At 27.7% G+C, this 24571-nt stretch overlaps 1 protein-coding gene across 1 annotated transcript; it reads right to left on the reverse strand.

Annotated features, from left to right (window-relative positions):
* Positions 1 to 710: 710 nt before the first annotated feature.
* On the reverse strand, positions 711 to 13009 carry LOC129920566 (uncharacterized). The gene is made up of 3 exons (XM_056001914.1): positions 12844 to 13009; positions 7346 to 7513; positions 711 to 6333 (listed from the first exon to the last, which is right to left on the reverse strand). The coding sequence occupies exons 1-3, from the start codon at positions 12905 to 12907 to the stop codon at positions 6077 to 6079; spliced, it is 489 nt and encodes a 162-aa protein (XP_055857889.1). The 5' UTR covers positions 12908 to 13009; the 3' UTR covers positions 711 to 6076.
* Positions 13010 to 24571: the final 11562 nt, after the last annotated feature.

Consider the following 24571-nt stretch of genomic DNA (forward strand, 5'->3'; position numbering starts at 1 on the left):
TTTCTTGATGAATTCATGTTGAGTATTTTTTGATTTGAAAAACCTTTGAAAACTAGACTAGTTCAAACTTTAAAAAAAATATAAGATTGAATGCACGTGTGGTCTTTGACAAGGTAGAATCTCTATTTCGATAAGTTCTGTTATAAGGAAGGTTAAATTATTCTGAAGCATTTCATATTCTCAAAGACATGCAGGTTGGAAAATTGCAATAAATAAGGAATTTAATTTTTGTTTTTTCTTAAATATTATATTTAATTATATTATCTACTTTAATTTACATAGCAACTTTGATGTATTTTTTCATATACTTTAGAATATTTTTTTTGTTTAAAGGTGATCTCGAAAAATAATTCATTTTTTTTATTTATGTTTTTGATTTATTATAGTTAAACTTTTGTTCTTAATGGAGTTTTATTTTTTCTTTAATTTTATTTATTATGGAGATTTATTTCTATTACTCATTTATTGCATCAGTTTTATTAATTTATATTATTAGGGGTTTCTTTAATATTCTGTTTTTTTTCAAATTGATTTTTTTTTTTAATTATTTAACTACACTTTTTTGTTTTTTTTTTTTCATTAACATTTAAAGAAGCTCAATTGGTTTTATTATTATAATTTTTATTTATATACATTTATATAATGTGAATAAATCTGTCCATCTATTTTTTTCTAGCTCGAATTGCTAAGTTATATACACACATCTGATGTTTTTTTTTTTAATATTTTTTTTGTATTTTATTACGATTTAACCTAATAAACTAAATTTACCTATTTATTTTACTTTTTGTTGGTTTTTTTTTTTTTTGTTTAATTATTCAATGAGTATTGCTAGCGTGTATAGTCCAATTTATTTTATTTGTTTTTTTTTTTTTCAAAATTTAACAATTTTTTCTAACATATTTATTTATACAATATATATATATATAAATATATATGTTGATAAATATAAATCTATATAGCACAACTCTGGTGATTATGTTTTTTTGTTTTCTATAAATTTTGAGTTCATAAAATTTTTGGTTGAAGATATTTGAAAATAAAATAATAACAGAAAAATCAAATATAATTTGAGTTTTCAAATCACTTGTGTACCAGATTAAAATTTCAGTTTTAAAAATTTTACTTGTTGAGTTTATAACTAAAATAGCCAACATTTTATAGTTAAACTTTCCAAGTTATATTTTGGTTAAGTTTGTCTTGGAGGAGCTCAAATTCAAAATATTGAATTTTTTAACAGAGAATCAAACTTATCTGCTGTCCAGGGGAATAATATGCATGTGTATTTGTGTAAAGCTTAAAAGCAGAAAATGGCTAAGCCTAGATTTGTCAACCCAATCCGAATTCTGGATTTTCGATGCCTCAAAAATGCATTTTAAAAACTCGTAGTTTTGAATTTGAAAATAGTTCTTAAATTAAGGAAACAAATCATTGGATTACAACAAATATGCGTTTACATTAAGGTAAAAAAAAATGTTTTAACTCTTTTGTAATTTGTTATTAATAATTACAGTAACTTAGCAGGACCGTTTCGCAGGTTCTCAAAATCATATTGGGTCCTCTGTCCCGCTCAGGCAAATATGTTGTTCAGTCGCCAGGCTTTATTTGTATGTTTTTTATATTAACAGGACTAAAAGTGAGCCCAACCAGGATTTGAAGTTTTGAACTGCCAAAACTAGGTCTAGTTGTTTTAAAAGTGACTAAACTGGTAATTTCGGGGCTTATCGTTTTCAAAATACCACATGTAAATGCTGAGTTTTTTTGTTTGTAAAATTTACTGCACTGTAGATATAGCTTTATCAAAAAACATCCAATTCGTAAAAAAATACTTTTTTAAATCGTTAATAAACAAAAATCTGGTTCACATACAAAACATTTTGACCGAGTAGCTAAACAACTTAAACTCAGTTATTCACCCGTTTTGTGATCAACAACTATTAATTGATAAGTACTGAAATATTTGAAAAAACCAAATTTTTAATTAGATTCCAATTTGAGTTGGTATCATTCTCTGTTTTCAAAATTTTTGTAAGTTAAGAAGATAATAAGATATCGAAATTTAATATCTGTCAATTACCAATTTATAGTTGTTGTAGATTGTTAAAAAAACTGATAGCTCTTTCTCCAAATGTGTGTATTCTGTTCAAAACATACCTTATTTAAAAATTAATGAAAGTCAGAAAATGAGTTTACTTTTGGCTCAAATAACATAACGGCAATTACGAAGAATGAATTCAAAACCACATGCAAGCAAAAAGAATCAAGTGTCCTAAGACTTAAGTCGAAATTGACCTTGTTGATAGGAGAATTATAAGAATCTTTATGCCATTCATTTTTATGGTATCTCTATTTATTCGAAATTCTGATTTCTGATCCATTTGGCATAAATTCATAGAAAATATATATATTGATATTCTTCTTTATTTAAACATGGAATTGAAATGAAACAAAAAACTAGCTTTGTTGAATTAAAATTGAAAACATTTTATTTTTGTATTTTGACTCTTTGTTTGAAGATTGTAACGGAAAACATAGATTTAAGATTTAAAGATGATGACAGCATATTTGTTTTTTTTTTTTTTTTTTAATATACTTATAATTCATAATTAAAACAATTTTATTTTTTTGTTTTTATGTATCGTTGTTGTTGCTTTTTGTTAAACGAAAACCTAATATGTATTTTTTTTTTTTTTTTATTTTTGTTGATTTATAAAATAAGTAAATTTTTGATTTAGAATAAGAATACAAAATTGCAACGTGCTCATATGATAGAGGGAAATTTATGCTTTTTCAAAATTCAAATAACCAATGTGACATAAAATGCAATTCAGTTTTGATTTTTTAAATTGTTTTATTTAATCATTCCTAACTAACAATTTTGCTTCTATAAAGCTTTATAGATGCAAAAATTGTTAGTTTGGTTAAAATATTTTAGAGTTGTGACATCTAAAATAGTATTTTTCTGAAATCTATTACATTTATTCACAATAGCCGTGTTCCTTTAAAGGTGTTACACTAGTCATGAATAGAAATTTAGTACAACAAGAGGTTGACTTTAGTACTAGACCTACAAACCATCTCCACTTCAAAGGAACGCGGCTAATTGATGCTTATACATTTTTAATTCACTTAATTAAACAATAACTGTTGTCACACCCGTTACAAGTAATATGTTCACACGCTGCAAAAGTGCCTTTTTTTATTTTCATTTAATTGTTTTAAATCAAGAAAATAAACTAACGTTCTTTTTTTAATCTTTTCTTTTTAAGTTAAAGTTAAAATTTAAATTTACTAATTAAATAATTAACGATAGTATTTTTAAATTCAAGTCTAAATTTAAAGAAAAAAAACAATAAATTAACACATCAATTAATACCTACCATCTGGATATGAATTTTGGTTTTTAAAAAGCTTGAGATTCAAAAAATTATATAATATGTCTACTTAAAATGTATTTCCTATTTTTAATTTTATTTCTATTTTTAATTTCAATTTAACATTTTAATACTTTTTTGTTTAAATGATATAACATCTGTTTTTTTTTTTTAGTTCGATTAGTAAACTTAGGAATACAATTTGTATACCGATAGGTTAGCGCATAGAAATGAATTATAAAAAAAAGTCATTTATTTTAAAGAGCGCAATAGTTTTTTTTTTTTTTTGTTTTCTTTTTATTATTATTATAATATCAAGTTTGATGTTTTTGCTATTTTAAACTCAAGGTATGTAGCACAAAAAACATCACTCAATTTTTGTTTTGAAAACGGCATTATATGGCTAAAACTTTTTGAAATCACAAATGTCAAAGTCGCTATGACAAAAATTGTAGCTCGATCCTCTCTGAAAACGACTTTCATTGCTTTAAATATTTTTTCATTTTTTAACAAATTTGGGCGAATGTCACCTAATAAGCATAAATTTGTTTGTTTTGTTTACTTCCTGATATGATATGGCATTTTATTTTTTTTATTACTTACTCATTAATAAAAACAAAAAAAAAATTGTACATAAAAATAAAAACTTGACTCTAAGATAACAACAATTAACAATGTGTTTTTTTTTTTTTTTGCTCTGTTACAGTTTTAACAACAAATAATTTTAATTCGTTTATTTTTTTTTTTTTAAGTGTAATTTTTAAAAATTCACGTTTACAGTGTAACAAATCCATTATTTATTTCACAACAGTATATAAATATATATTATATATATATAAGTAGGTACTATTCATAACAATGACCAATTAACACATAAATCCCCCTCCCTTCCCACAATAATGTCAAGAATAGGAAAATTAAGTCAAAATAAATAAAAAAAGAAAAACACTTTCAACAATTTGTGGCAGAGAAAGATTTTTAGTGAGGCTTTTTTGTTGACAGTTGAAGCTGCTACAGCCAAGAAAACAACAACAAATTGGTGGGAATAGATAGATATGGTTGCCAAGTGCAATTTTAGTATTTATTGAAAGAAAATTAATAAAAATTTGAATTTAATTTTTTTTTCTAAATTAAGTTTAATATTTATTTAAAAAAAAAATACAGTAGCTCGATTTTGACGTTAATTTTGTTAAAATCAATATTTATCGGAATCGTTAAACTTTTACAATAAAAAATTCTCAACATTTCATGTGAGAATGCAATGCAAAAAGGCTGAGCTACTGCCAGGTCAGCCGCTGCAGCTATTTAATTAAAATATATAGTATTCTTATGAATAACATTTTATAATAACTTTCTCTGCCTCCAATAACATCTTTATATTATTTTATTTCAACAAAAAAAAAAATCAAAAATATATTCTATCTTTAACAGATAACAATATGTCACACTAGCCTCAATTTAGTTTGTTGGATAATTCTAACGCAACTAAATAATATTTTTCCATTTTGTAAATCTGTTTTATTATAATTTATCTTTTGCTTTACACTAGTTTATTTTCTTTTTCTTTCATAATGGAATTGAATTTTTTTTTTTTGTTAAATGGGTAGCAGGCATTTTCTAGTTAAATATCATTCTATCTATTTTTTTGTTTTTTTGTTTTTTTTTTTAGGATTCGCGCTCAGGAATTCATTTATTTTCTTAATTTTTTTTTGATTTCTTTTTATAAGCAAAATATGATTAATGAGAGCGCGAAATAGTTAAAATTGTATTTTTGCTATAAGATCTTAGCATTTTAGTTATTTTAATTTTTAATACTAATTTTTTTTTTTATTTTTATTTTAATGTTTGCTCTTATTTTTACTAATTTTCTTTTTTTTTTAATTTTAATTTAAAAGGAAAACTAATTCTGTGTGTTGAATACATTTATTTATAATTCTTTGTTTTGTCTGTACTCGAATAATAATAAAAAGTGGACAAAGTGATGACTGGTGAATTTTTTTGTATTTTTTATTTTTTTTATAAGGTTGAACATTTAATTATATTTTCGTTTTTTTGCAGAGCGTAATATGTTTAAAGTAATATCTTTACAAAAGAAACAACAACAACATTAAAAATAAGCATAATCTTTTCTTTTTTGTTTTTGAAATTAAATAAAAGTACTTAAGGTTTCTTGTGTAATGATTTATTTTGTAAAATATGTTTCTATTCAATTTAATTTTTTAGTTTATAATTTTGTATTTTTTTTTTAATTTTTTTTTTATTGTCAGTTTTAGTTAAATTAATAAACAGAAACAAAAATAAACAAAACAAAAACACAAGACAAATTTAAAACCAACTGATTTTTTTTTTTTTTTTAACTATAATAAAATTGATTATAAAACCTATAAGAATAATATTTTTAATGATGATGTTTTTTTTTTTTTTTTTAATTTTAGTTCTTCCTTGAAGTTTGATATTTTTTATTTTTTATATTATTTTTTTTTTTTGTTTTTGATATATATGGTATGTATATCTACGTTTATATTTCTATTAAGCAGTTTTACGTTCTTTGTTCTTCTTTTTCTTTTTTAATAATTTTTAAAATTTATTTTTTTTATATATATATATACACATATATATATATAAGAATATATATATATTTATATATATATCTTTTGTCTGTAGTCTACAAAAAAAATTCTTTTCTTTTTTGTATAATGAATTTATGAAGAATTTTGAAACAAATTGAAATGACTCGTAACAACAGCTAATAAAGCTGTAATAAATATTAAGGGCAGTGGACGTAACAGAGAGTACCTATTAGAGTTTAAGAGTGATTGAGCATTATTGCACAAATCAGTTGTACAAGCACAATAAATAGCTTGTACATCATGGGTACCTAATCGTTTATTACATTCGTGGTCGTCACGATCGTCTGGAATATAGCCGCAACCACGGACAATACGAATTTTGCCATAGACTGTGGATTAAAAAATAAATAAAAAAAAAAAAAAAAAACAAGAAAATATAACAAGATTAGTTTTATAATTTTTGTTAAAAAATAAATATTTTTATATTTAAATAAAGCAAACCCTGAATACATAGAAATTTTTCTGCACGATACCAATATTATGCACCCTTATTGCGATTTACAATCATTAATTGATTTTTGATAAAAATTATTCAGCAAAGTTTTGAAAACGGATATCATTCTCCGATATTAATTGAAATGCAATTGAGAATTCCATTAAAAAGTTGACAACTTTTCCCATAAATTTGGGTTTAAAACACAAAATTTCATTGTTTATCAAATATCAATTGACAATCGCAATACGAGTAATAGTCTTCCATCCAACCAATGAAATCAGGTTTTTCTATACAGGGGAGAATGAGGTTTAAAGTAACAGGATTTTTTTTAAATTGCTTTTCTGCGTTAAATTTCACGCTGGGGCAAGTTGTAACATTTTTTTAAATAAATACTAGAGTCCGGACCTTGTTCTGTTCTCCAACTCAGATTTTTCTGTTTTGAAAGTTTGAAATTAAATTTTCATTTAATTTAGAATCGCAAACACATTTTTTAACCACCACTTGAATTCATAAAGCATACATTTGCTCCACTTTTTTTCATTGCTTTTTTTCATGCATTTTTTATTATTAAAAAAAAAATTATGTAAAAAATAAAGGTATTATATCTCTTATTTTTAGTTCTTGGTGCAACCATCTAAAACATGGGTATTTAGGTAACTTTTTGACTTTTTAGGTTTGTTTGACTTATTTTCAAATTTGTAGGTTTTTGTAAAAAGTGTTACTTTTTGCCCCACTCTCCCCTATTATGGAAAACATTTAGTATTGAAATACTTGTAAATTTTTTTCCGAACAGATTGAGTCCCTTCGATATTTTGTTTGCATTCGAAATAATCTTTTTTGAACTAAATATATTTCCCAACTCTATATGCCCAAATATAAAAAAAATTCATAAATTTAATACTCACTTTTTTGTGTTGTTTTACGGCACAAAGATGGCTTATATTTGTCCTTAAGATGCTCAAGGGGTTCTTGTTTACTACAGTTTACTTCACCTATTGAGTATGGCTCGAATGGATCGCCACAACGTGGATCGTATTCGCTGTTGCAATCATAGCAAATAAGTGCAGTAGATTCTGAAGAAAAATACAAAAATAAGAAAAAAGAAAGAATTTTTTTTTTTTTGAGTTAAAATTAAAAATATTCTCATAAACGGCAATCAATTTTTGAACTTTTGCTTTCAATGATGCAAAACAAAAATATTCTAAAATTGGTTCTCAATGCGCGTCAGCAAACAGCGTAAATGCATTTCGAAATAGCTGCCAAAAAAATTATATTGTTAATATAAGAACATTAACATAAATTTAAATGTTCATATGCAAAGGTTAAGGGTGATAAATTGAAATCAAAAGTTATAAAAAGAACAAAAACAAATTTTACGTTCAATTACTTAATTATTCGTTATTTTAATGCATGGTAAATTATTTAATATGAATGTGATGGTGGTTACGTTAATTTCAAATAAAAACAAATGTATTATGATTTTGTATTTATATGCATGTGTCAGTTCAATTTAAAGAGTGAAAACATTTTCAAATTGACAATAAAAAATGTTTTGTCAATTGTATTGATAATTTTACTTGTTTACAGCCAAAATGGGTACTGACATAAACTGTTTTTTTCTCCTGCCTTGCAAAACTGATTTTAAAGTTTTTCGTCGGTTTTTATTTTGTTTTTGAATGCTAAGTAAAATACATACTAGTTAAACTAAGTTACCTCAGAACTTCAAATCCAATTAGTCAAAACATGTTTTTACATAATCGTTATTTTTATGGAAATTTGAGACAAAAATAAAATGCTTTCTTTGAGAATAATTTCTTTGAAAACTCGAAATTTTAAATTTTCTATGTGCAGTCTGATGATTGCTGGCAACAAAATACAAGACACTTTTCTAATAAATCTTTGGATAATTTAAAAAGACATGTTTGTTTTTGTAAAGCTAGACAATTTCGACATTCATTTATACTTTTCTAGTTTTTGTCTATTTAAATTTTCTATTGATATGGATCTTTTAAGAAATTTTCAAAAATAAAATATTGTAAGAACTATTAAGAAAAACTGCTATTTAACAAAAGAAAAAAAGAAAACTCATTTTTCTTTTCTGAGAATTTATAGGAAAAAATAAAATGCTTTTTCTCTTAGCTTGATGGCGAAATTAGCAATTGCAGCTGAAATTGAATCAAACATAGCTACACCCTTATTGCGATTTACAACTATCAAGTAGTAAATGATTCAAATTAAATTTCAGGTTGATCGTGAGCATGAGTCACGCTTTTTTGTGCATACAGCCTATCGCTTATCGATTAATAAGACGTTATTACGTCAAAAAGAAAAATTAACTTACTCTTTGTCTGTAATTGTTTTTAAAAAAAAAGTTACGTATACACCATTTTGACCCCCTTTTAAATTGGTTTCCAGTTGTCATGTTGGAACCTTATCAATAAATATCACTCCAATTGGCGGCAGCGTACTCTCCAAAGCTTCAAAAAATTTATCAATCAGATTTGACATTACGATGACAGAAAATGCAAAAAAGTCTGTCTTTGAGTTTTTCAGTCTATCTGTCTGTCTATACAAGGAGCTACAGCATAAACGTATGGATTGATTAACATAAAATTTCGTTTGTAGCGTTTTTTTTTTTGGGACTTCAGAAGGGTTTTTGAAATTATCTTTTGTTTATTCAAAAATAACGGTTTTTTAAAAAAAAAGTCATATGTTTGTTTTTAAACAAGTTCCATCTTTTAATGAATATTTTCTTTTTTGAAAATCTGCCAAAAAACGTTTTTTTTTAATCTGATTTTCTCCCAAACTACTTATTCGTTATCAATGATTTTTTATACAAAAGCGTTTAATCGTGTCAGTACAAAAAAAAAATTGATTTTTGGATTTAAAAAAAATTGATTTTTTTTAAATCAAATTTTCGAAAAGGGAACATTGAATATATTTGAAATATGGGTTTCAAGTGTTGATTAATAATTGCTTAAAATTTTTATTTTATAACTTTTTCTTCAAAAAATCATTTATAAGAAAAAAGATTTTTTAAAAACGATTTTGAAAATATTTTTCTAAAAATGCATCGTAATGAAAAATAAATTGCACGACTGGGGTCGCACGTACTTGCTCTTATGCTTAAAGTAACTATAATGTTAAAGCTTTTTATTCAAGAAATTTAAAATTCGATATTTTGAAGAAATTTCATTTAAATCGGGTTAATTTTGTACGAGATATTCAGAAACGAAAAAAACCGTTCTATGACAGGTACCGTTAATAACGGTACAAAAAATATTTTTTTTATTTAAAAAGTTGTCCCTTATGTGTAGTATTACACACAAAAATTTTAATCAAAATCGTTAGAGCCGTTTTTGAAAAAAATTAACTTTTCTATTTCCGTTATATGGCAGGTACCGTTAGTTTTGGTCATACAAAAAAATTTTCAATTTCCCCTCTAGGGAATCACCAAAAACTGCTAACTACCAAGTTTGAAGAAAATCACTTCACTCATTTAGGCTGCAGCTCCAGATAGAGACAGACGGACGGACAGACAGACAGACAGACAGACAGAATTGCCGGACCCACTTTTTTGGCATTCTCCATCATCGTAATGTCATGTAAAATTGTTATCTCGAGTTCGATTTTTTTTACGAATCCTAAACTTGCCCTATAGTACCTATATCGCAAGTAAAAATTAAATTGCATACTTGATTTGTATTTCAATTTGATTGAAGATGTTTTTTTTTTTTTTCATTAGGAGTATCAAAGTTTTGTAGATTGCAATTTTGTGTGTGTAAAGGCTTATACACATGTCAAAGTATCATCAAGCATACGGGATTTATACCTACATTATAATATAAAAACACATCATGCATGAGTAAGTTCTAATAAAAAATTGGAGATCTGTGTCAAATATAGCACTGGGTTAATGCAATATAAATTCTTTTTTTTTTTCAAATTATCACGTTTCCGTAATTACAACTTGAATTACTCCATAGATTTTGCAGTTTTAGATCTAAAATCTGTTCTTATTCAGTTAGAGAATTAAAAAGTATAATTTGTCTTATACATTAGTATTTAAATTAGCGATAAAAATCGATGATTTTAATTCGTCGTTCAATTAAAATAAAACGTGAAATCACTGTTTATATTTATAATGAAAAGAAAAATAATCTAAAATATAATTGTAGATCTAATGGGAATGTTTATTATCAAATGAGCCTCTGGTATATGCAATTATTAATAATTATGGCAATAGAGTAGATTTTCCGGAAATTGTGAGCTAAAATTAGTCTTTAACTAAAGGCCAGTTACTTTTTAATTTTAAACTAATTTTAGGATACCAAAAAAAATCTCATACAACAAGGAATTAGAATTCCTCATCGTACATCACCATGTTTGCTGAAGATTCTGTCTTTCATAAATGTGTCCAAGTTTTTCTCTTAAGCTGGTTTCTCTCAAGTGGGTTTTACTGCTTAAAATAAAATCCACCTCCAAATTTCCACCCATAGCAGAGTGCCGCCTGGAGCTCGTGTCCCCGTTACCCCTCCTTACACGCCACGTCACTGCTCTAGACCTTACCAATAAATTCAATTTAAGTCCAAAAAAATCTTCAAGCTCCATGAAATTTAAGTTTTAAGTTGCCTTAAATTTCTAAACTCTCAATTAAAGCATTTTATTATATTCAACTTGCAAAAAGTTCATATCATTCAAAATAATTTTTTTTTTTTTGCATTTATTTTTGAAAGCTTTTACTTGGAACTTTACTAAAGCTTCACTTATTTTTATTTTAACTTGCATTTTATTGAGATAAAAGATAGGATTAAAAAAAATTTCTTTTGGAGGTGAGTACAATGGAACTCACTTTGAACGAAATTAATCAATTCCCATCTACTTGGACAGAAGAGCAGGAATAAATGTACTAGATCATCTACTCATGAGTAAACTACCACCTCCAAAAAAAAACGGGGTTAATGTTTCTAAGCTTATGTCAAATAGCCTCGTTTCATTGGAGGTGATAAACTACTCATGAAGTAGATGATCTAGTACATTTACTAATAGGGCTAAGGAATTGCCTTGATTTGGTTGAAAGTGCGCTCCATTGAAAATCACTTTTGCACCTCCTTCAAGAACAGAGCTAATGTAGTTGAGATGGTTTTGATGAAGGAACTGTCTTTAAGTCCAAGATTAGAGATAGTTATAGCTAGTTATGTCATTTTGAATCAATGTCGAGATTAGTAAAATGTAAAATTTTAACGAAATTGACTTATTATACAAAGTAAACTAATATTTTTTGTTTATCTCCCTTAAAATTTCTACTTTTCTGACACAATCAATAGGATGAATAAATAAAGGCTACGTTCCTTTGGAAGTGGAAGACTTTTCATGAGTATAGAAATCTAGTACTAGATCTACTTATCACACAAAGTGTATGCAAAGTAGAAACCAGATTTGATATAATATTCTATTTCTAGGGTGCGTTAGCATTGTTTAACATAAGCTATAAACAAATAAAATCCGAAGGAGCTAAAATTAGCAACGATTAAATATCTTTTAACTGAAGGTACTTATACAATTATCGAAATTCGTTTTTGAACAAAATAAGCATATACTTTCTTTGGATCACTAAAACCCCTCCTGCAGATTGCTATACACTTAGAGATAGCCGGACTGACAGATAGACAAGCGGAATAGCGAACCCACTTTTCACATTCTCCATATCATTGTAATGTCATGTTCTACTGGTGTGCCTTTTTTTTTAATTTCTAAAGCACCTTTAAAGGTATGTTGTACATAAGTAAAAAGCCATACAACCTTTCCTGCAAACGAATTATGTAAAACTCAACTTGTCTATGTTTTTTTTTTTTTGTTGTTGCCAATGGTAACGAGCAGCTCGACTCGGAGTATCTACGGAAACCCATCACTCTCGCGTAAATTGTGTCAAAACATCCAAACATATCGATTTGTGCTAATTTTGAACTTAATATTTCTCTTTGTGATTTTTTATGGGAAAAAAAAAAAAAAAAAACAAAATGACAAACACGCACGAAAATAAAAAAAAAAAAATGCGAGACATCACTTTCATAACTAAATCACCTTCCTTGATTATTATCAAACCAAAATTAATATAAAAGCTTCTTCAACTTCTTCTTGAAGACAGGGTGTTCTGATGGGTGTTCAAATATAAGAAAAAAAAAAAAAAAATAAAAATAAAAATAAGACTACGAATCACACACACATTCTCATCCTCTTCTTTAGAGGTTACGTAAAAAGACGAACATCGATATAACCAAACTTCCTTAGCACAAAGGCACAAAATTATTACACAATAAAGCAAACAAATATATTTAAGCGGATTTTTTTTTTTTTTTTATATAGTACTAAATATTGTTTAAATTTAAAAATAATAACATACCTTGCAATTGAAGGCAGAAAACGATCCCAAGTAAGATAAGAATTCTTTGAACAATAGGTGACATGGCTTAGAAGAAGTTGTGTTTCTTTTTTTTTTGTTGTTTTTGTTTTTTTCTTAAAATTTTCTTTTTGGTTCACTTATTTTATAATAGTTTTAAGAATTTGTTTTTTTTTTTTTCTTAAAATTTAATCACTGTGTTAAAAATAATATTTTTATTTTCTTATTTCAAATATCACTATAATCAACTTAAATTGAAAATAAAAATAAAATTATTTTTTTTTTTTTTCACCACAGATAGGATTATGCAATAATGTTGGTAATTATTTTGTAAGTCTTCTGAAATTTATTTTTATTTAATAAATTTATTTTTTTTTGTGTTTACTATAGAAACTGCACTATATTTTTTAGTGTTGGTTGATTTTTTTTTGTCTGCTTTGATAAAATATTTATTTTAACTAAGTTAAAGGTTAAAGGCTAAAAGAAAAATAACTTTTTTAATAACATTAAAATTGTTTATAAAATATTTAAATAAATTTACTAAATTATATTATTTTTCAATCACACACTTTATTATTTCTTTTTTTTTAATATTTTTTTTTGTTTTTTCATATAAATGTTTACGTAAGCCCTCTTTCCCAAGTTGAAGCACGTCGTCGTCCTTTCTGCTGTTAAGCACACCACTAGGCCAGCAGCTAGCAGAGATATATCTGACACTAGTTAAAAATCGAAGGCAAACAACAACAAACGAAAAAGGAGGAAATAACCCAACTAAAGGGGACACATTTAAAATTATAAAGAAAAAGGGGTTGAACCTGCGCAATGGGGCTCACTGTTATTAGCGCTTATGATGGGAATATGGAAGCGCCGGCGCTTGTTTTTGTTGTTGGGATATGATAATATTAATGTTGCTGCATGTATCATACTGCAAAGTATCATACAAAGATGAAGAAAGAGATGCACATATTGTCTCGCTAGTTGAAAAGTTTGTGAACCATTTCTTTTAGGAGCTTTATATGGTGGTTATAGGGTTCACCCGCGCAATGAAAGAAAGAGAGGTATCTTTTTTTCATTCCAAGGACTTACTAGTCACCATACTCAGCATATTGAAGCCACCCTTAGTTTTTTCTTTCTTGTTTTTTTTTTTTGTATTATTCTTAACCTCTGACACTTATTTTATTAGATGTCGATTGAGTCACATTAGAATTTTAAAAGTGGCACACAGTGAGCTCTATAGAAGATGCATGCAAGCTTTGTTCGATTTTATTGGCTTACGATAGGGGGTTTTATTTGAAGTTAAATGATTGAATTGTATTCAGTTTCAGCAATAACCACCACACTTTTGTGTGTTGCAGAAGAAAAGGCAATGTTTAATTTGTGTTTGTTCTAATTATAGAGTTTGAGAGGGTTTTCTGCCTTACAAAGAACTACCTATACAAATCCTAGTTTAGATTTATTAACATAGTTAAAGCATATACAAGTACATAGTTGTAGAGCAGTTCTATGTTTTTTTTTTTTTTGTTTTTTTTTTTTTAATGAGTCGGTCAGGCTATTATGTCACACACATGTTGTTGTTGTTGTTGGTTATTGTATGAAGATATGTATCTAACTAATATTGAAAACGTAAGGACATTTTTTTGAAAGTGGGTTACATGCTTTCATGTAGACTAGAATATGTGCAATACTTGAATCACCTATATCTATGATTGAAAAGATATCTTAATTTTGACTCGTAGGTAGGTACAGTAGCGAGCAAAAAAAATGCAAAAGAAAGAGGTTTGAAGAGTTTTGAAAAAGAACTAAGTTACCAAATTTGGCATATTGAAACTGTTTTATTTTCGCTAAATAGAGTGATTTTGTGGAATATTTTACTCCAAAACCGTTATTTGGTCAAAAATCTACCTAAATACGCGTTTTTAGACGAGCAAAAATATGCAAATATTTTTATTGTTTGCATTTTTTTTGCTCGCTACTGTATATTCAAGGTAAACTTTCACTAATTTTTTTTTATTTTTATTTTCGTATCATTTAGAAATAGAAGGACATTTTGATTTAAATGTTATAGTATGAATTATAGTAGGTAGTTTTTTAGATACTTGCCTTACCAGTTGCAGTTGAATAGAAATAATGGAGAAAATGATAATGTCTAAATTAACGATTCTGTTTCTTTAAAGCTTTACAGAAGCAACAGAAGCCTCTGTAAGACCTTAAACAAGCAAAATTGTTTGGTGGAGAGATTTCTCATTTTCAATTTTTTGTTCAACTATATATCTTAATAGGTCTTATTTAAACCTTCTTAAAGGCTGGTATTTTAATTGTTTGTTTTGGCGGAACGCACTCAAAACGAAAATTTTCTGGCGATTTCGCAATATATTTGGAAACTTTTTGCATACAATAAATTAAATTAATACAAATGGCAGTGAAAGATTAAGCTTATTCACAATAAGTAGGATTTTTTTTTTTTCGTTCCAAAACCTAGTAGGTACAAAGATCGAGCGAAATTTTAGCTCGCATACAAATCATCAAACAAAAATTTAGACAAGCTAAAAGTTATTTGTGAATCTTAGCCGGTTTTGAGCACAGATTCAGCTAGATTCAAAAACGGAGAAAAAAATCTCAGCTAAAATTTGCCATTTTGTTCAGTTTTTTTTTTTTTAAGAAGTACAGGTACATATTTGTACTTTGACTATTTTATGGATAAGCAGATAAGGCATAACATGTTATCTTCTTTTAGCAAATTTACGTAAAAAAAAAAGTTAACTTGCTTTGTAAAGTGGAGAGGTGATGCATTTTTTAATTTATGTGTCTAAATTATGTATACGAGTATATAGTATAAATACACAGAAAAATGGAAAAAAACTGAAAATATATTATGTTAAATTCAACATATTTTGCACATAAATGGTCAAAAAGAACTTAAAAATCTCAATACATTTGTGTACCACCTTCTTGTCCACCCTTTCTAACAAATTACCGCTATATTTTTGTACGTTGTACCACCCAGTAATTAAACCCAGTTTCTGAACGAACAATGCATTTTTTAAATAATTTTATTTTCAGTTAAAATATAACTCTAATATGCTTAGGAAGAGTATAACTGGTTTAAGGAGTATAATTTGTTTGTGAAAAAGTGTTCAAAATGTGGGAAACATCATTACAATACAAATTTGAAAATGTTCACTTTTTGGGCAAATGTATAGTTAAGGCTTTTTATTTGTCCAAATCATATGTTTTGGGGAAAACTATTATTTCTTCTAAGAACTGAAATAAAATTGGGTCTCAGATACGTGCTTCAGATAGAAGCGGGGCGATAGGAAACGAAAACTACAAAATAAATGTACAGTAAATTCGTTCACATCATTTAATAATTGTTATGAAACGACAAGGTAACGGTCGGATCTAGAATTTACATGGGAAATAACAACATTTTTAACAGAAAAAAAAATCTATAAAACACACACATTTTATTATTATAAAGAATAAGATTGAATAAGATTTTCGTCAAGCATCACAAATTTTTGACTTTGAGGCTTGCAATGCAAATAATATCAACTTGAACTAAAAACTTTTCGTGAATTTATGAAATCTTATATATTCCTAGATCTTTTATAACTGTGACTTTTCTTGTTATTCATAAAAAATTTCGGACTACTTCTGCATTTAATGGAAAAAGGTTACTTTTAACCTGATTCAATAAAATAAGTCTATGAATGTAAAACACAACTCAGTCCACTCAAAAACAAGTGGAAAAAATTTAACTTTGCGTGAATAAAAAACGTAGACAAAAGAGATAATACGAATGTTTTGATGATTTGTCATTTCAATTTTGTTATTCCTTTTAAATTTAAACTCAATAAAAATAAATTTGATTTAACAACTTTTTGGAATGTTAAAATTAAAGTATCTTGAAAGACACGTTTTATTTCGAGAGATGTTTTTAACTTTGTTTTTAACAACACATCAAAAAATAGAAGTGACAGCCACTGAGAACCGATCCTCTTACACTGAGGTTACTATAGGCAAATGTCATGCCATTAGGCCAACTCACTGTTGAAAATTACTGGGACAAACTCCCGACTAATGATTTTGTTTCTATAAGGCTTTACAAATGGTACTGTAGCCTCCTAAGAGGCTCTATAGAAGTTTAATTGTTAGTTATTTGTTTAGTTGTTTAGTTGTTTCAACTTTAATTTAATGATGTTTTATGTAAGTTTTTTTTTTAACATTGATTGATGTATTTTTATCTACTCTGAACATATTGCATTTAAAAAAAAAACACCCACTGTAAATTTTAACTTTTAAAATTCTTATGATTTTTTTTTACGCAGAATATTTTATAAATTACCAATTAAATGGTATAATGGCCATATTTTGTCTGTTTTATATTGAAATCACATTTGTTTTTAATATGGGTCATCTTGACCCAACCCGTAAAGTTCACCGGGATGAGAAATCCAAAAATTATTTATTATGTAATTCTTTCAGGAAGATAAGATTAAATAAAGTTAATCCAATTTTGATAACTGCAATAGTTTTTTCAAAATAACAGTTTTTGACATCAAAAAGCAAAAGCTTAAAATGTTCTTTTCACAAAAAAAAAAAAGCAGTTTCAAAATACCAATATCAACTTAGTAAATTTCTATAAGAAAATGTTTGCTTAGTTACATTTTTCTTCATTTATTGATAAAGTTTGGTAAAAGGAAGAAGCTCAAATGCTACAATTTAGTCCTAGTATCAAATAAAGGATACTTAATAAACAATAAAGAGTAGTCTTTTTGAACTGTAAAATGGAATTTAATTTTGCTAAAAAAAAGTCCTTTTTCTTAGAATATCCTTTGGATTAAGTCTTACAACCAACGAAATAGTGATGTAACTGCATTTTATCAGAATGTTGGTAGCAAATGAAAAAAAAAAACTTAAACATTCTATGACTGTCCCTGTGCTTAACTGAACTGTTGACCCGGAATGCTTGTAACAATTTTCACAAGCTTATCCCACTTCTGAGCTAATGTTATGTGCGACGGAAACAAAACCTTTTTTTCAAAAGACATTCATCCTCGTTTTAAGCTCTCATGTAATTGAAAGAAAGAAAACAGAAAAAATAAGGTTTTTTTTTTTTTTGTTGAAAATAAAAGTAACACACTAAATTTTCAAAAGACACAAAAATACATTGAATGGAGTGGTTTTTTTTCTGTTAGTCTTTGTTTTTGGTGTTATCCCGATTTTAAGTTAGTGATTACTATGCGGCAATCAAGAAGCGGATGCCTTCTATTGGATGATTCATAAACTACTCTTTTCAAGGTTTTTATGTTTCGAAGGAACGAAATAACAGAGAAGGTGAAGGTTATTTGTCTATTTCCAGTAAAAGAAAAAAAAAAATAACATAAATTTACTTAAAACTACGTATAGCCTATTTAGCTATCATAAAACACAAAGTTTTGTCGCACAACAAGAAATTTTTCGAAAACTGATTTTTAAGTTTTTTTTTTTTTCCTTTCTGTGTTTTTTTTTTAAATATAATTAATTTATAAAAAAACCATATATCACGCACAATTTTTATAGGTTTTTTGAATAAAACTTATAATGTACTCGTTGATGTTTTTTTTTTTTATATTATTATTATGTTATAATAATTTTTGTCGTTGGAATTCGTTTTTCAAAAACAGTACACACAATTCAACACTTAAACCCAAACTGAAATAAGAAGGAAGAATATTTTGCGGAAGGTCTTTTGCTTTTCCCCAATTTCATTTATCCATTTTTTTTTCTTCCAACAACACACACTATTTATATATATTGAGAGAGAGTTGTATAGCTCTATCCAATGCTCATATTAAGCTCTCAGAATTGTACGGATACGTTTTTTTTTTTTTTTTTTTCGTTATGTTTTATTTTACACTCGATATAATTTTGTGTTCGATATGCCGCCGTCCCTTAGCAATATGAATTTTTGTTATTTTTTTTTTTTTTGTTATTTAGGAATATTATCTCTTAAGGGTGCACTGCACACATATAAATAGTTTTTTTATGAGAATTTTATACTCGCTCTCTTTGACTGATGGTCTTAGTCCGGTATTTGATATTTTGGAGGGTGGTTAGGTTATCAATTTGTTTTCAGAAGCGGAAATATTTTGCAGAAGAAAAGCTTTTTTTTTACTATATACATATAGGGTTTACAGTTAGGGATTAAATAAAGTTCCTTCCTTATTGAATAATTTGTTTTGAGCAATGCCTTCAACCCTAAAAATATAAAAACTTAACGAAGAATGCATTAATGTTATATATAACTTTTTAAAAAATTCGTAAGTTAAGAAAAATTAACAAAAAAAAAAAAAAAATTACGCATACACCAGAGTGTCCATAAATTATTTTGTTTAAGCATCTCAAAAACCGATAAACGAATTTGGAATAAATGTTTAATTTGGAAAAAGGTATTTTTTTAATAAAATTAAACCGCAAAATCTTTCAATTAGATCCCGTTTCTGATAAATTGACAAAAAAAAAAATACCTCAAAAACATGATGTGTTTGAACTTTTCTGATATCAGATTCGAATTTCCCAAAAAGATGTTATTCTCTTTGGAAAAACTTAGACTAATTTTCTTAAGATATTATTGAATTAATGTCAAACATCATCATTAAATGAAAATTAAAAAAAAAAAGTACGCATACACCAGAGTGTCCATAAATTATTTTGTTTAAGAAGTAGAAGAATCCCAATTCTCAAATAGAAACTGCTATAAAACCTGTTACATTTTGGCGCTTCGAAATAAAGTGTGGTAGGGGCCAGCTGAGACAAAAATAAATTTAAAGCAAGTGAGGAAGTAGTAAAACTCTAAAAATGTCAACTGGCTTATCAAAAGTTCCAATCACACCCTAAACCTCCTGGTGACCTCTTATAGAATTTAAATCACTTGTCAAGGACAGACAAAAATCCCGATTTTCAATAAAATCTACCATAAGTCAATTTTTTAAAAGAAAAATACAGTCGACTCCCTCTAAGTCGAACTTCCCTCTAAGTCGAACTTTTTCACCATTTTTAATGAACAATTTTGAAGAAAAAATATTAAATAAATCCCTCTAACTCGAACCGATTTTCGAGTCGGGTAAAAGTTCGACTTACAGGGAGTCGACTGTACTTGTATTCTTCAAAGTATAGTCCACGAAACACTCTGTATTCGTTTTATATTTTTAAGACCCCAATTTCTTTTACAAATTTGGAATTATCTCTGATTCTCAGGACTCTACTGTAGCAAGTCTTCAATATATATATAAATATTTTCTTGAAAGCCTCTTTTTGTTTGAGAATATATTAAGCTCCTGTTTTTTATTGTTGTTATAGTTCTAGTCTCAGTCTTAAATGCATATTTTAGATTATGTTATGTATATTTCGACATATCTACTATTTGAGTTTTTTTCACACAATGACGTCGTTGTCGTTTCCCTTTAGCTTTATTTAAAGCTTATGAGAAGAAAATAGTGCATTGTTTTGTTGGTTACAAATATGTATGAGTGTGAGTGACACGTGCCTGCATGGACACACACTCGAATAACGTCAATGCCAATAGCGTATATGGGGGGAGGGATGGCCATGGGGTCCCCCACAAGAATTTAAAACTTATACGAATAAAGTTAGGATTACATGATCGGCGGTCATGTCACCAAAAACATTATATTCACTCTATCAACGCAACGAACGCTGCTTTCAGTTTCGCACGCCAAGTATATTAAGTTTCCCTTACACTTGCGTGCGCTACTTTAGACGAGGTCTTTCTCTAGGTTTTTTCAAGGACCTCGTAGATACTATCTTTGTTGGTATCGTCTTTCTTTTCCGTTTGGTGGACGCACTCATCAGGCTTATATTGGCGAATTAAGCCTTTATGAGGATCGTGGTGAGGCGCTTGTTAAAGCAGTTAAAATTGAGGACATTCTTAAAGTGAAAAATCCAAATGTACCCACCCGACAAACAATTTTGATTATATAAAGCTTTACAGAAGCAATTGCTGCTTCTGTAAAGCATTATAGAAGCAAAATTGTAAGCTTTTCAATTCGACGTAGTATATATCATATGGGTTTTCAATTTGCTCTTCCCTGGCACTTGTCATCTAATTTCTTGGATGACAGTTATATCTGCCCTATATCAGTCAAAAGAGTCAACGCGTTGACAGATTCTCTGTTGATTGTGTAATCCTAGCTTAAAAGATTATTATTATTATGAATTATTTTCATAATTGTTTTCTCGGCATGAATCACCCCTCCTAGAAGTAAACATCTATACGCCCTTGCTTTATGCATTCAGTCCAGTGTTTTGTATGTGTCAAACCTGCGCTACCCCTTATACTCTTTTCGTGAGCTTTTAGTGAGGCTGGCAATTTGGATGGGTGGGTAGGATGAATAGGAAAGAATCTGACGTCATCAATATAATTTCTTTGCATAACTACTATCTAAACTCACACATTCTTCTATTTGTATGGATAGGAAACTAGATTACAAAATTTCCTTTTTTTTTTTTTTTGTTTTTGAATCTGGAGGGGTAAAAAAGCAACATAGAAAAGAGTGCATCGGAGTGCATTCTCCTGAAATCGTATTATGTTATGTGAAGTCTTTGTGCCTTTGTATCTATGTTTATGTTAATGATGAGAATTGGAGTTGTTATTTAACATTTTCTTATATCTAACGCTTTTGCTGCCAAAAATTAAGTCGAAGTGTTTGTGTAAGCTAAACATATATTAAGCTATAGGGTGTAATAAGGTGCAACAAAAAGGGTAAACATTATAAAGAATGAGAGCATTGACACAAATTTCTATTGATTTTGATTAGTCAAAGCAAAAAAAAAGTTTGACTATTTTTCTGATTTATACGAAAGACAAAATGTCATTAAATTTGGTATTTTCTTAACGTTAATCCATTAATGGAATGTTTGTGTTAATGTTACAAATATTTATCATTTATTTGTGTCATTAAAAATAGTAAAAAATAGGATTACATATTATGTGATTTCGGCGAGTTTGTTCTGGACTGTTTCGAACAGAAAAGTACAGCCTTTTGCTGTTTATTGAGGTTTTTATATTCTGGACTGTTCTAGTTTGCTGTTAATAAAGCTGTCTGAAATAGTTTATAACAAGATTTTCTGTTCTTGCTTTTAAGTCAGAACAGGTTAGAACATTTTTCGTGAGAACAGTCAAATGTGTTATGACATTTTTCAAGAAACTAGTTCTGTCCACTCCTATTCTAATCAAACTACTTCATCGTTGAACAGAACTTTTGTTATTATTACATATCAAATGTAATATGTTTCGAATTTTCATATTGTTTAAGTTTGTTTTTTTTTTTTGTTTTTAATCTCAGTGAAATTGCTCAGGTGTTAATGTTTGAACGTTTTTGTTTTTTGAAAAGGCTTTTTTGTATGAATTGAGATTTAGTGTATAATTACATAAATCGATTTCCTCTTCCAGGAAAAATCTAGGGTTTTTATTCGATAATCTCGAAAGCAAATGGAAACGACATTAGATAACCAGTTTCATATTAGGCATCAAGAAAAACAACAATATTTCTGTCATTATTGTTGTTTTCAACCTTTTAAAAGTAGAATTTACTTTTTGAAGTTAGAATTAGCCAAGAAGCCCAATATAGTCTAAGATCCTAACTAAAGTATTGCCTAAAGAAACAATTTAAACATGGGTTGCCTAGTGACATCCTGTCAAGGCAAAAGGTTCACACACTTCAAAGTTCATTTTTTGAGTTTTTTCGACCCCGCACCAGAGGCGTACGTTTAGCTGCAGGGCTCCGGGGCAAGACTTATGTCGTTTTCTATCAGATTTGTAAATCTGACAGCTGAAAGAGGGGGTGAAGAGGGGAAAAAGTGGAAAAATTTCAGATTTCATGATCTATTTGCGGCTTGAGATACAAAAAAATGAATCTGGATTTTTATCAAAATTCACGCATACAAGCACAAGCACTTTCACACACACTTTTCTGTTTGACATTTGTCTGAACATTTGTTGTTGATTTATACCCACAGATTTCGTACACACTTACAAAACTAGATTTCATATTCTATTTGCAGTGGAAAATCTGAGATTTTTACACAAAAATCTAAAAAGCAAATAGAAAACGACATTAAATTGATGGGGGGTCTGTTTTGCGTTTAAAAAAAATAAAGGAATCCGGGTTGTAAAAAATCATTTTTTAAGGCATTTGTTTTCCATTACAAATTTAAATAAAATGCACTACTGGGTCGCACGTACTTGCTGTTATGTTGAAAGTTGCTTAAAATGTTATAAAGTTTTTTAAAGCATCAACAAAAAAAAAAATTTAATTTATTTTATTTATTAATCTTATATAAAATGTAAAAATGTTTTTAAAATGACCAAAAATGGTTAACATCTCGTTGAGTACGCCATTTAATTTCTTGTAGAGTTTTTGGAAATTTTTTTTTTGAAAATTTTCGGAACCGTTTTTTTTTTAAATTAGTTTTTTTTTAACAAAAAAATTCAAAAGTCTTTAAAAAAAAAATATTAGTATATTCTGAAGAAATCACTATTCGACCACATAAAAACAAAATTTAAAAAAAAAATATCGACCCGTTTTCAAAAAATTAATTTTTCCAAAAAAATTTAGATTTTTTTTTTTAATCCAAAACTGACATTTTAATAGTACGGCTACTCAAATGCTCTTGTGTTTAAATTTTCTTTGAAATTGGCTAAATGGTTTAGCCTGGTACGCTGTTCGCACTAAATTTTAGCCGAGATAACATTCCCATACAAGCTATCGATAATTTGTATGGGATCCATTTTAGCTCAGATAACATTTTTCGATAATTTGTATGGGAGCTAAAATTTAGTTCGATCTGCGTATCAGGCCTAATTGCCTAGTCGCTTCGGTATTTCAGGCTGCTGCTCCAGATAGAGACAGGCAGACTGACAAATAGACAAGCAGAAAGAATTGCGAGACCTATACTTTTTTAGCATTCCCAATTCTCCATCATCGTAATGTCAGGTCTCATTGTCCGTGTTTTATTGGTACTCAGTATTTTACTGAGTAAACATTTAATGCTGTAAACAACAAGAAATTATTCCTTTTGTTAATTTTTTATAATCCTTTAAGCCTGGTACGCAGTTCGCGCTAAATTTTAGCTTCCATACAAATTATCGAAAATTTTTAGCCGAGCTAAAATGGATACCATACAAATTATCGATAACTTGTATGAGAATTTTATCTCGGCTAAAATTTAGCGCGAGCAGCGTACCAGGCCTTATAGTTGAAGGGCCAAAAATGTATAAGTTTAGAAAAAAAAATTTCTCTGTAAACCAACAAATAAAAAACTTTTGTTTATCCTTAGCAATCATTTGTTGTTTTTTACCGTATAAAATTTTACTGAGCTAAGTACTGAGTTACCAATAAAACACGGCTATTGTTATCTCGAGTTGGTTTTTTTTTACAAATTCTAAACTTGCCCTATACATATATCACAAGTAAAAAAATGTGTATTGCAACTGAAACAAATATAAGTTGAAAAAAATATTTATTGCAACTAAAAATATTTTGCATTAAGCCTGGTACGCTGCTCGCGCTAAATTTTAGCTGAGATAAAATTCCCATACAAGTTATCGATAACTTGTATGGGATCCATTTTATCTCGGCTAAAAATCTTCGATAATTTGTATGGGAGCTAAAATTTAGCGCGAGCAGCGTACCAGGCTTTAACAAAAAATGTTATTGGAACTGAAAAA

Source organism: Episyrphus balteatus, chromosome X (assembly GCF_945859705.1).
Source record: "Episyrphus balteatus chromosome X, idEpiBalt1.1, whole genome shotgun sequence".
NCBI classification, from domain to species: domain Eukaryota; kingdom Metazoa; phylum Arthropoda; class Insecta; order Diptera; family Syrphidae; genus Episyrphus; species Episyrphus balteatus.